The sequence below is a fragment of the Oncorhynchus mykiss genome, chromosome 2, assembly GCF_013265735.2.
Source record: "Oncorhynchus mykiss isolate Arlee chromosome 2, USDA_OmykA_1.1, whole genome shotgun sequence".
Taxonomy (NCBI): Eukaryota; Metazoa; Chordata; class Actinopteri; order Salmoniformes; family Salmonidae; genus Oncorhynchus; species Oncorhynchus mykiss.
In genome coordinates, this window is record NC_048566.1 from 66,495,181 (window position 1) to 66,508,224 (window position 13,044).

General features: G+C 42.5%; 1 protein-coding gene across 1 annotated transcript; it reads left to right on the plus strand.

Annotated features, from left to right (window-relative positions):
• The first annotated feature begins 1,778 nt into the window (after positions 1-1,778).
• LOC110494252 (beta-2-syntrophin) lies at positions 1,779-12,810 on the plus strand. Its single transcript, XM_021569184.2, has 7 exons — positions 1,779-2,609; positions 7,775-7,985; positions 8,224-8,431; positions 9,105-9,247; positions 9,432-9,628; positions 10,769-10,959; positions 11,074-12,810. Exons 1-7 carry the CDS (start codon positions 1,892-1,894, stop codon positions 11,164-11,166), a joined length of 1,761 nt encoding a protein of 586 aa, XP_021424859.2. The 5' UTR covers positions 1,779-1,891; the 3' UTR covers positions 11,167-12,810.
• Positions 12,811-13,044: the final 234 nt, after the last annotated feature.

A 13,044-nucleotide genomic window follows, 5' to 3' on the forward strand; every position in this document is an offset into this window, starting at 1 on the left:
TGTTGACCGCGAGTGCCCATGTGAAGATCTTAAGCTTTGTTAGATAGGGTAAAAGGTCAGAGAAATTCTTCACTAATAGCATGCGCTAGCCTACATGTTAAAACACTATGATCGTTCATTAAACTTTTAGATACACCTATACAGTGGGGCAAAAAAGTATTTAGTCAGCCACCAATTGTACAAGTTCTCCCACTTAAAAAGATGAGAGGCCTGTAATTTTCATCATAGGTACACTTCAATTATGACAGACAAAATGAGGAAAAAAAATCCATAAAATCACATTGTAGGATTTTTTATGAATTTATTTGGAAATTATGGTGGAAAATAAGTATTTGGTAAATAACAAAAGTTTCTCAATACTTTGTTATATACCCTTTGTTGGCAATGACAGAGGTCAAACGTTTTCTGTAAGTCTTCACAATGTTTTCACACACTTGCTGGTATTTTGGCCCGTTCCTCCATGCAGATCTCCTCTAGAGCAGTGATGTTTTGGGGCTGTTGCTGGGCAACATGGACTTTCAACTCCCTCCAAAGATTTTCTAAGGGGTTGAGATCTGGAGACTGGCTAGGCCACTCCAGGACCTTGAAATGCTTCTTACGAAGCCACTCCTTCGTTGCCCGGGCAGTGTGTTTGGGATCATTGTCATGCTGAAAGACCCAGCCACGTTTCATCTTCAATGCCCTTGCAGATGGAAGGAGGTTTTCACTCAAAATCTTACGATACATGGCCCCATTCATTCTTTCCTTTACACGGATCAGTCGTCCTGGTCCCTTTCCAGAAAAACAGCCCCAAAGCATGATGTTTCCACCCAATGCCTCACAGTAGGTATGGTGTTCTTTGGATGCAACTCAGCATTCTTTGTCCTCCAAACACGACGAGTTGAGATTTTACCAAAAAGTTATATTTTGGTTTCATCTGTAACATTCTCCCAATCTTCTTCTGGATAATCCAAATGCTCTCTAGCAAACTTCAGACTTCAGTTCTGGGATTTTTTAATCACCATTCTTGTGATCATTTTGACCCCACGGGGTGAGATCTTGCGTGGAGCCCCAGATCGAGGGAGATTATCAGTGGTCTTGTATGTCTTCCATTTCCTAATAATTGCTCCCACAGTTGATTTCTTCAAACCAAGCTGCTTATCTATTGCAGATTCAGTCTTCCCAGCCTGGTGCAGGTCTACAATTTTGTTTCTGGTGTCCTTTGACAGCTCTTTGGTCTTGGCCATAGTGGAGTTTGGAGTGTGACTGTTTGAGGTTGTGGACAGGTGTCTTTTATACTGATAACAAGTTCAAAAAGGTGCCATTAATATAGGTAACGAGTGGATGACAGAGGAGCCTCTTAAAGAAGAAGTTACAGGTCTGTGAGAGCCAGAAATCTTGCTTGTTTGTAGGTGACCAAATACTTATTTTCCACCATAATTTGCAAATAAATTCATTAAAAATCCTACAATGTGATTTTCTGGATTTTTTTTCTCATTTTGTCTGTCATAGTTGAAGTGTACCTATGATGAAAACACATTTCAGTTGAAGGCATTCAGTTGTACAATTGACGAGGTATCCCACTTTCCCCTTTCCCTTTCTAATAGACCACTATAGTGAGAAGGGAGATGGACTGGTCAACATAACATAAAGGTCCAATCACACACTATTGAATGTATTGGCTGTTTCTGTCGTCTGGCTCCAAGTTTTCACGCCACAGACAGCGGGTTTAAGCGCGCTCAATAATAAGGGAGAGAGTCCGTCAGAGGCAACTGTTTTCCCTTCAGTTTTCCACCATCTGTGCGTAAGTGGGTGTGTCAAATGTAGGGTAGGCTAGCGCTTGGGTACGCACTCTGAAAAGAAGAAAAAGTTCATAATGAGTTTAGTCTGAAACCCGCCCCGGATTTGCAGGATGGCTCTCTGGACACGAGCGGACAAAAATGGTCAATTAGACCTTTTGCTCCGGGACCGCTGGATTCGGGTAGCGGGCGAATTGACCAGCGAGACTTTCACATTAACGGCCGAAGCAGAGATAAGCGGGCACGCGAACAACTTGCATTGCAACAATTCAGCGGACCTACGAAATGGAATATCAAACGGAAACGACCCAGGGTTAACGTCGGGAAATTCGAACCATGGTCAAATCTCGAACCCAGAACAACATCCGAACCATGGTGCGCTAGGACGAAGCAGTAGCCCAGCGCACGGGGGAATCAACAGGGGTCACTACGAAGGTTTTAGTGCAGGCTCTAGCAAGTATAATCGTGATAACGGTACGAACTCTGATTTTGGCAGCCCGGGGTCCAGTTACGGTAGTCCTAGATCTAGCTTCAGTTCCAGGCATGGCGAAACTTCCATCAATTTAGAATCCTGCGCATCGGAAGCTGTGCGTAAAGTTCGAGTTGTAAAACAAGAGTCGGGCGGGTTGGGGATCAGCATCAAGGGGGGTCGGGAAAACCGAATGCCCATCCTAATATCCAAGATCTTTCCCGGACTTGCAGCAGATCAGAGTCGAGCTCTTCGGGTCGGTGACGCGATACTGTCAGTCAATGGAAATGACCTCAGGGAGGCTACGCATGATCTAGCGGTGCAGGCTCTAAAAAAGGCCGGGAAAGAGGTTACGCTTGAGGGTAAGTTTTCAAACGCAATAGCGGGGATTTGAGAAGGCCAGTCATTCTGACAGCTGCCTCAACCAGGCCTATTACCCTAAACAATGTGCGCTTGATAGCAAAATAAAACTTTATTCTGCTTCGTTCTTGATGAAGGCCTACTATGGAGCTGTGGGCCAAGTATTGCATGTTTTTGACAATCAGGAAATAGACACAGACCTAAATAAAAGAAGATCACGAACAGCCAGTTGGATGATTAACATTCAGTATGTTGAATTTATTGATGCCCAGGATACTTTTTCAATTATTAAAAATTTAGGCAGGATTCAGGCAAAGCTTTAGGCTACAATGTTTCCTTTCTATTACATTGCCAGACTACAGCAAACTGGCTACAATGTAACCAGTTCACAGCCACTGACTCATTAGGCTTATTGTAAACAGAAAAGTAAGAACAGTGATTACAAAACTAGCTACATTGTATGTGGCAGTGGTTATTCTAGATAAGTCATTGTAGGCTAGAACAGTTAATTATCATGTTTGTGTACTCTTATATTGATTTTGGAGCACTTTGGTGTGAAGCCCTGGGGGTTGGAAACAACTGGTCAGGGGCTGAAATGCACTGTGTGGTGGATAGGCTTAATGCTTTGGAAATTAACCCTTTATGGGTGTAGAGAGTTGGTTTATGTGACACAGTTTGTCTCATTCTGTCAAATGAGGTCTCACTGTAAACCCCAAAATAAAGTAGGCTTAATTTTTTTTCTGCTTCTCATCTCAAATAGGCCTAATAGTTCAAAATAAGACTGTCTCTCCACTGAGGAACCTAGGAATTTGTTTAAGGAATGTGCCAGTTCCCTGTCAATGTTTGTTAGACTGACAGGGAGTGAGTTGTGATGTTAGTAAAAGGGCCCCCATTCCAATCTGTCTGCATTTTCCTCCTCATCCTCTGAAGACTCCCATAGGCCTAACCACAGATGGATGAAATTAGGTCGAAATTAGATTTCAATTTCCAGACCACTATGTGATGTACACAATACATAAACCCTAGACATTGCGGCAATTAGTGACTTCACATTCCTTAACCAGGTTGCTTCCAAAACCTGCATGAAACTGGCACACAGGCATGAATGTTGTGTTTCTAACAAATACAATAGCTACTTTATTGAGCTTTTCCTAATAAATATGAGCCCACGGTAATGGAAATGTAATAACTGAATAACATTAGTCAATTGGATCGTGGCTGTCTGTGTTTAGTTTGCCTGCTTATTGGTGGATAGAGGAGGAGACCATTGTCCGGTTAAAAGGAATAATTAAAACAGTACAATGAGACAGACTCTAGTCATAAAATGGGGACAGGCCCAATTAGAGAGAGTTAGTTAATTTATGTTGTTCACAAACCAAGACTTACTGACCATTGAACATTTCACTTGAGTATGCAATGCACTATGAGTCAAAGCATTAAAAAAGGGCCATCACATATAGAAGTGTGAATTCAGGTTAATGTTGTAACACTACTGGTTCTGATTCATATCAGTGGAACAAGCACGTTTGCCCTCCTTTCCCTCTCTCAAGTTGTTTGTGTTTGTAAACAGAAATGGATATCCACAGAAATATCTGAGTATAACCTACTTAGCTAAGATATTTGTTTATGTGGGATTCATTGCAGGACCAGTGTAGCAGCATGCACCTTGTGCATAGTGTTTGTGTAAAAAAAGATCCACCTACTGGATATATATACACTCTTTCCACTCATTTCCATGCCCTCCTTTTGTGATCCAGGTCAGGGTGATCAGAGGTGAGGAAGGGGGCAGGTTTGTGTGTTTGAAGGGGAGCAGCAAAGGGGGGCTTTTTTAAAAATTAGGCCAGATATGTACAGTACCAGTCAAAAGTTTGGACACACCTATTCAATCCAGGATTTTTCTTAATTTTTACTGTTTTCTACATTGTACAATAATAGTGATTACATCAACACAATGAAATAACACATATGGAATCATGTAGTAAAAAAACAAATGTTAAACAAATCAAAATATATTTTAGATTCTTCAAAGTAGCCACCCTTTGCCTTGATGACAGTTTTGCACACTCTTGGCATTCTCTCAACCAGCTTCATGAAGTAGTCACCTGGAATGCATTTCAATTAACAGGTGTGCCTTGTTAAAGGTTAATTTGTGGAATTTCTTTCCTTAATGCGTTTGAGCCAATCAGTTGTGTTGTGACAAGGTAGAGGTGGTATACAGGAGATAACCCTATTTGGTAAAAGACCAAGTCCATATTATGGCAAGAACAACTCAAATAATCAGAGAAATGACAGTCCATCAGTACTTTAAGACATGCAGGTCAGTCAATCTGGAAAATGTCAAGAACTTTCCAAGTTTGTTCAAGTGCAATCGCAAAAACCATCCAGCATTATGATGAAACTGGCTCTTATGGGGACCGCCACAGGAATGGAAGACCCAGAGTTACCTCTGCTGCACAGGATAAGTTCATTAGAGTTAACTGCACCTCAGATTGCAGCTGAAATAATTGCTTCACAGAGTTCAAGTAACAGACAAATCTCAACATCAACTGTTAAGAAGAGACTGTATGAATCAGGCCTTCATGGTCGAATTGCTGCAAAGAAACCACTACTAAAGGACGCCAATAAGAAGAAGAGACTTGCTTGGACCAAAAACACGAGCAATGAATATTAGACTGGTGGAAATCTGTCCTTTGATCTGATGAGTCCAAATTTGAGATTTTTGGTTCCAACCGTTGTGTCCTTGTGAGACGCAGAGAAGGTGAACGGATGATTTCCGCAAGTGTGGTTCCTACTGTGAAGCATGGAGGAGGAGGTGTGATGGTCTAGGGGTGCTTTGCTGTGATTTTATTTATTATTCAAGGCACACTTCATCTGCATGACTACCACAGCATTCTGCAGTGATACGCCATCCCATCTGGTTTGCGCTTAGTGGGATTGTCAATTGTTTTTCTACAGGGCAATGACCCAACTCACCTCCAGGTTGTGTAAAGGCTATTTGACCAAGAAGGAGAGTGATGGAGTGCTGCATCAGATGACCTGGCCTCCACAATCACCTGATCTCAACCCAATTGGGATGAGTTGGACCGCAGAGTGAAGGAAAAACAGCCAACAAGTGCTCAGCATATGTAGAGTTGAGAATGTTGAGAACTCCTTCAAGACTGTTGGAAAAGCATTCGTCATGAAGCTGGTTGAGAGAATGCCAAGAGTATGCAATGCTGTCATCAAGGCAAAGGGTGGCTACTTTTGAAGAATCTAAAATTGAAAATATATTTTGATTTGTTTAACCATTTGTTTTGGTTACTACATGATTCCATATGTGTCATTTCATAGTTTTGATGTCTTCACTATTATTCTACAATGTAGGAAATAGTAAAAATAAAGAAAAACCCTTGAATTAGTAGGTGTGTCCAAACTTTTGACTGGTACTGTATATTTGAAAGGAGCCTCTCCAGAGCCTTCTACAAACCCCCTCCCCACCTGTGGAGTCTGACACACTGTTCTCACTAAAGGCCTGGCAGCACACAGTCTGGGGCAGGAGGAGAGAAAGACGTTCATGGGGAGGAGAGGAAGGTAGAGCTGGACAAACCACAGGAGGATTGTGGTCAGAAGAAAAACAGTGGTCAGGATCTGGGGTGTAGCCAGGCACACAAAGCAATACCTGGGTGAAGTCTACAAGAAGAGAAGAGCAAATTTGTGCATGATCAAACCATGGGGAAGGGAGAGGGGTACACAACAGACCATGGGTTTGTAACCTCAACTCCTTCAGCCAAATACTGAGTTGGAGTCTGTCAGATTCCTCCAGCTCTCCCCTTCCTCCTCGGTCTCATTCCTCTGCATTGCTGTGGCCATATAGGTATGGAGGGAAGGAGAAAAAATTTGCTCTAGCTATGTGTGATGGCACCTCTAGGGATCCAGTCCCATCTCTTTCTCTCAAACTCAAACACACACACCTCTGTGTACTGCCCTAATTAAAAGCAGCACGGTAGCTAACAGTTCTAATGAGATCTTTAAACAGCGCCAGCGAGGGACAGCAAGCAGAGTATTGACAAATGGAGATGGTGTGGTAAGCCTCCAACATGTGTCTTTCCTCTGAGTGTGAGCCAGTGTCATGTTCTTTAGTCACCTATTCTTCAACCTGTGATGGCTAAAGCGTATCCGTAAAGATGTACCAGAGCTACAGTACAGTGGGAAAGGAGGAATGAGACCGAGACCAAGCCTGTACTTAAACGTTCCATGGCATTTATAACCACACTGGAACACTGCAGTGATATTGTGGCTGGAAGTCTTGACTGAGCATCTTTACAGAATCTTTTCAGTACATTGAATCTAGAGTTGTCATTCACTACTTCATGTGGCTGTGTGTATTGGACATATGACACTCGGTGTAATGTATACTTTGCTACCTCAGGATTGCGCTGTATAACTGTAGGCAGCTCTGCCCATCTTGATCTCTTCAGGGTTGGGGTTAGGTGGTTTCTAGTCATGCTCTGGCCCATGTCCAGAAGGCCTGCCACTTTCTAAAACATGCATGCACACACATACACTCCAAAAGACTTGGATAAGCAGACATATTCACTGACACTGTTAGTAAGAGCAGTGTGGTTAGCAGGGACTTGGAAAATAGGTTCCAATCCTTGGCCCAGTGCCTTACCATGACTTCTCTCCTTCTGTCAAATTGCACACACACACAGTCCGCCCATACTTGTACTAGCAGATATTTGGGCCAATTACTTTCCCAAGCCTAATCCTCGCCTACATCCGACAATGACCTTGTCTCTTCAGCTACTCATTTTGAGTTTCTCCGTCAGAGCAGAGCGACCCAGAGCACTAAAGGAAGAGAGAGGGAAAGAGAATGTGTGAGGTGGAATGGGCCACGGGACCAAATTTGGAAACTGAATCCATGATTTCAGTCAAAACTATTATTCTCCAAGAAGCTGACCTGCTAAGCACACAACTGCCCCACCAACTCTCCAACTCAGAGCAACTCAACAAGAGACTAATACGTCCTTATAAAACATTTATTACTCTTTAATTGAGCGTTGCAACTTTTTCAACCACTGTCTGAAATATATGATCACTCTTGTGTTTCTTTTGGACACACTTTTTTACAACTTGAGGTCTATGCATATTTAATCACTGTTTATTTAGTTTTTCTGTGTTTCTGTAGTGAAATATATCAGGGAGGTTTCCCCACTGTTTAAGAAGCCGTCCTTGGTAGCAGACCTACCGTGGGATGGTGTGCGTCCTCAATCCCCCAACTTCAGTGGCAGTGAGGACTCGGGGTCCCCCAAACACAGCGGGGCCAAGGACCGAAAGGTCATCCCCCTCAAAATGTGCTTCATCAGCAGGAACCTGACTATACCTGACCTGGAGAACAGGTAAGGCCTGCGTGGGGGTGAGTGTGAGAGAGAATACAAAGAGGAGGAGTGTTGGTTTGGTATGTTTAGTAAGATAATGATAAGAATTAATAATTGAAATTAATAAGTTATTGCATTTTGTAAATTGGTTTTCATTATACAGAGTAATCTTGAAGTAAATATAATTACAAATTAAAACCAAACAGAAAAAATGGACACAACTAGACACTATGATGATGAGTACTGTTGACTCCTACAGGCTCTTGGAACTGCACTCTCCTGATGGCCAGCACACGGTGGTGCTGCGCTGTAAGGACAGCCCCAGCGCCAACTCCTGGTTCACAGCCATCCACACCAACATTGCTTCCCTGCTGCCCCAGACTTTGGCCCACATCAACTCCTACCTGGGCTCCATCACCACGGGGTCACACCCCCAACTCAAACATATCAGCTGGCTGGCAGAACAGGTACTACACTCATAGGCCTTCAGAATAAATTACACAAACAAAACATTATTTAGAAATAACTAAATTATACTAAAAAGTACTGTATGCTGTTGTGAAATACACTTATGTACAGATGCACACATACAGTATTGTTTTGTTCAGTCGTGTACCTTACTGCATGTGTACTGTAAAGAGTTTGTTTTATAGATGGTCACTGTATGCTTGTTGTGATATTCTGTAGTCTTTTAAATGTGCCGTCTTGTACTTTTGCTGTGCAAATCAGAAACAAATCAGAATTTATTTTAATTGCATTTGACATAGGTACACATAATTTAAAAGAACAATAGAGAACAACATTGAAGAAATTGGAACAATAGGGAAAAGAGGGAAACAGCTGAACACAATGAAAGCAGCAAATAGTCCACAAAGCAGGTAGTGGTGTAATGTCGGTACGCCTGTTTTAATGTATGGATATTGTCTGTGCAGGGTTGTTTACTTGGCCTTGTTGGGGGTTGACAGGAAGTACTTTGAGACAGAAAACCACAGGAAGCTGCTGTTGCATTAACTATTTCCTCTGGGCCCACCTAGCATGACACACACACACCTACACAAACAGACATGGAAAACCTTATCAGTAATGACATAAGCACTTTGACACCTTCTCTCATGCTGTCTCTCTTTCTTTATGGTGTAGGTCCAGTTGGATGGTGGGCGGCACCAGTTTCGACCAATCGTCATGGCACTGACAGAGAAAGATATCCTGCTGTTTGAATCAGTCCCATGGAACCGTGAGGCATGGTCCACACCCCTGCTCACACACCCACTACTCGCCACAAGGTACGTCAACAGGTTGGCCAGACAGCATTAGAATGTAGGTTGTATCTCTCTCTGCCTCTTTCACACTGAGATGTGTTGGCGTTTTGTTATCATAACTTATGAATCACTTAACTTGATAAAGATCACTCGTGGGAGGAGCAAACGATGAGCTGACCTTGTTTGGTGTGTACCCGTTTCTATGTAGACTGGTGCACTCTGGCAGTGCCCGCAGTTCCCCGGCGCAGGGGGCAGACCTGGTGTTTGCCACTCGGACAGGTACAGGGCGAGGCATTGAATCCCATGTGTTCCGGGTGGAGACGCACTGGGACCTGTCCTCGTGGACCCGGGCGCTGGTGCAGGGGGGGCATTCCGCTGCAGAACTGATTAAGGAGATCTCCATTGGTGAGTGGATGTCTGTATCAGTGGAGGCTGCTGAGGGGAGAACGGCTCATAATAATGGCTGGAACAGAGCAAATGGAATGGCATCAAACACCTGGAAACCATGAGTTTGATATATTTGACACCGTTCCACTGATTCAGATCCAGTCATTACCACGAACCCGTCCTCCCCAATTAAATCAAATCAAATGTTATTGTTCACATACTCATGGTAAGCAGATGTTAATGCGAGTGTAGCGAAATGCTTGTGCTTCTAGTCCGACAGTGCAGTAATATCTAACAAGTAATCTAACAAATTCACAACGACTACCTAATACACACAATGTAAGGGGATGGAATAAGAATATGTACATATAAATATATGGATGCGCAATGGCCATGAGGCATAGGCAAGATGTAATAGATAGTGTAAAATACAGTATATACATATGAGATGAGTCATGTAGGATATGTAAACATTATTACAGTAGCATTATTTAAAAGTGACTAGTGATACCATTATTGAATCCATTTATTAAAGTGGCCAGTGATTTGAGTCTGTATGTTGGCAGCAGCCTCTCTATGTTAGTGATGGTTGTTTAACAGTCTGATGGCCTTGAGATATAAGCTGTTTTTCACTCTCAGTCCCAGCTTTGATGCACCTATACTGATCTCGCCTTCTGGATGATAGCAGGGTGAACCGGCAGTGTCTTGGGTGGTTGTTGTCCTTGATGATATTTTTGGCCTTCCGTGACATCGGGTGCTGTAGGTGTCCTGGAGGGCAGGTAGTTTACCCCCGGTGATGCGTGAAGACCGTACTACCCTCTGGAGAGCCTTGCGGTTGAGGGCGGTGCAGTTGCTGTACCAGGCGGTGATGCAGCCCGATAGGAGGCTCTCGATTGTGCATCTGTAGAAGTTTGTGAGGGTTTTAAGTGACAAGCCAAATTTCTTCAGCCTCATTCTTCACCATGCTGTCTGTGGGGGTGGACCGTCTCAGTTTGTCCGTGATGTGTACGTCGAGGAACTTTAAAATGTTAACTTTAAGATGCCACCAACCTCCTGTGGACTGCAACACAAACATATTCAGACTTCTCACAGGCACACACATACTATTCCAATTACACACACTCACACAAAGTTCTCACCCTCTCCTCTGTCCCTCAGGTTGCATGCTGAACAGGCAGGACGTTCGCCTCACGCTTCATTATGAGAAGGGCTTCACTGTGACCCGGGAGTCAAGGGAGCCTGCAGTGGGCACTGTGCTCTTCAGATACCCCTTCGAGAAGCTCAAGATGTCCACAGACGATGGGATCCGCAACCTTTACCTGGACTTTGGAGGTCCAGAGGGTGAAATGGTACATCGATGTTGGACACATTAGTGCATTTCAGAGAGTAATGGTCTAATAGTCCCTTTAATATATTGATTGATCTACTGTTTCATATGTTTTATTTGGTCTTTGTCTTTTTAGGTGTTTGACCTGCACTCTGGCCCCAAGCCCGTGGTGTTTGTTCTTCATTCCTTCCTGTCGGCCAAACTGTCTCGTCTGGGCCTGCTGACGTGAAGAGGCTGGGGTCAGGCACATCAACAAATATTCCTCTTTTTACTATGCATCATTCATCACAAGCGTTCCAATGTATATGTGCTCTTTTTATTGCATGTACTTTGTTCTTGTCAGGTGATTGAGTGATTTTTGTGAAGAACAGAGTATGTATTTGTTTATCTAAGTATGTGTAAATGCGATTGGGTTTGCAAGTTGTTGATTGAGTGTAAATGACCAAGAGCATACTGCCAGTGTGAATGGGTTTATACTTTTGCATTTGTGTTGGCTTTATAGTGCATGTTACCCAAAAACAGATAATCTAGCACATTATCTAAAATGATTTATAATCAGGATTGCCAACTGTGCCTTGTTACATGTAGTGATAAATGCTATTTTTATTGTGTAAAAGTTATTTGTCTTCAAAAGCTAATAGGTTTTAAAGCAAAGTAAGCCTTAAACATGCACAGCAATAGTATTATTCTTATACTGTAAACATGTTATTTCTGTATTGTTTATTCTTTGTATGTATATCCTATGTTTAGCATGACTCGACTATGGAAAGAGTTATCTTATTTTGGAGCATTTACAAAATCACGGTGTAACACCAGTGACCCCTATGTTACCTGCCTCAGACACCCTTCCCTCCTGTAGGCTAGCCACACCGCCAAACCATTGTCCCATGCTGCCTGAGAACACCACTTCCCTTTACCACTCCATTCTGCATTGGCCTTAAGCCAAGTCTTTCTATTAGAGTTCATGATATGAGGTCATACCTAAGCTTCTCTACCTTTCTACTCTCTTCTTTTTCTGTGTTTCCTGTGGAAGTTCCTCATACACACCATGCAAACATGATATGTACTGTCAATATGCATCCACAGTAAAGTCCCTGATGGGTCTGGGTCATGTTTTTGCCCGTATACTCCATCATGGTCATATTACATAATTAAAATAAGCAAAATACTTAAAGAACGTTCAAAGATGTTCATTCAGCACTATGATATCTGGGAAAATGTCATTTCAGTTGCATTATGGCTCATTTGTCTCAAGCCTTTTGTCTCATCTTCAAAACAGGCTTCAGGTCCAGTTAGTAAAAGCTTTGGATACTTTTAATAGCACAAATAGGATGCAATTATTTTGTTTTATCCCTGTGTAAGCTTATCATGCTGTATGTTACCACTGGCTCTGATTGCTACATTATGTCATGGCTCTTATTCGGACCCTGCCTGACCACATGATCCCCCAGCTTGACTTAATATGTAAGCAGATACTGTAAGTGCCTAGTGGATGCTGCCAATTGTATGTCTGAACTCTATCCCACTTCAGTCTCTGTACTTTTAATAATTTGTAGGTATCAATACAGATCTGTCAAACATTGTTTAAAAAAAAAAATGTTTATCATATCTTTCTTCCATTTTGTTTCGAACAATGTACTGTTACTGCGAAGCATTTTTTTTAAAAGAAAGAGTGTTGAACCAAATGTATCTGTGGTAGCTTTGCGTTTGACACAATCATTTAGAAGGACAGCATTGAAGAAACATTGCTGCGGCAAACCTGTTACATGCTAAGAATTTTAGACTTCCAAGCCTGCACTCAAATATATGCAATGTATGATCATCTAAAATGTAAATATCTATAAGAATAAAATCTGTTAATGCCCAGCTGTAACAGATGGTTTTGTTGTCTGATCATTACAGTGGAAAGAACTGGTTTAGAAAACCACACAGGGTAAAAATTACAAAGATTTCGAAATAACTTCCCTTCCTACCCTCGTTTTTTTCTGACTCCATGTCCGCTAGGCGGCAGAACCTCTTTTTTTCTCTCTCTTCGGAGAGATGCAGGCGTTCTCATGTCTATGGTGTTGTTGGGGGGGGTCGTCAGTAGTTACCACATCCACAAAGT

Excerpts from the sequence above, each read along its gene's own strand:
- LOC110494252 (XM_021569184.2), top strand. The coding sequence starts at position 1,892 with ATGGCTCTCTGGACACGAGCGGACAAAAATGGTCAATTAGACCTTTTG. Across the intron at positions 9,629-10,768 it reads GATTAAGGAGATCTCCATTG|GTTGCATGCTGAACAGGCAG; the intron begins GTGAGTGGATGT and ends TCTGTCCCTCAG. Across the intron at positions 10,960-11,073 it reads GAGGTCCAGAGGGTGAAATG|GTGTTTGACCTGCACTCTGG; the intron begins GTACATCGATGT and ends TTGTCTTTTTAG.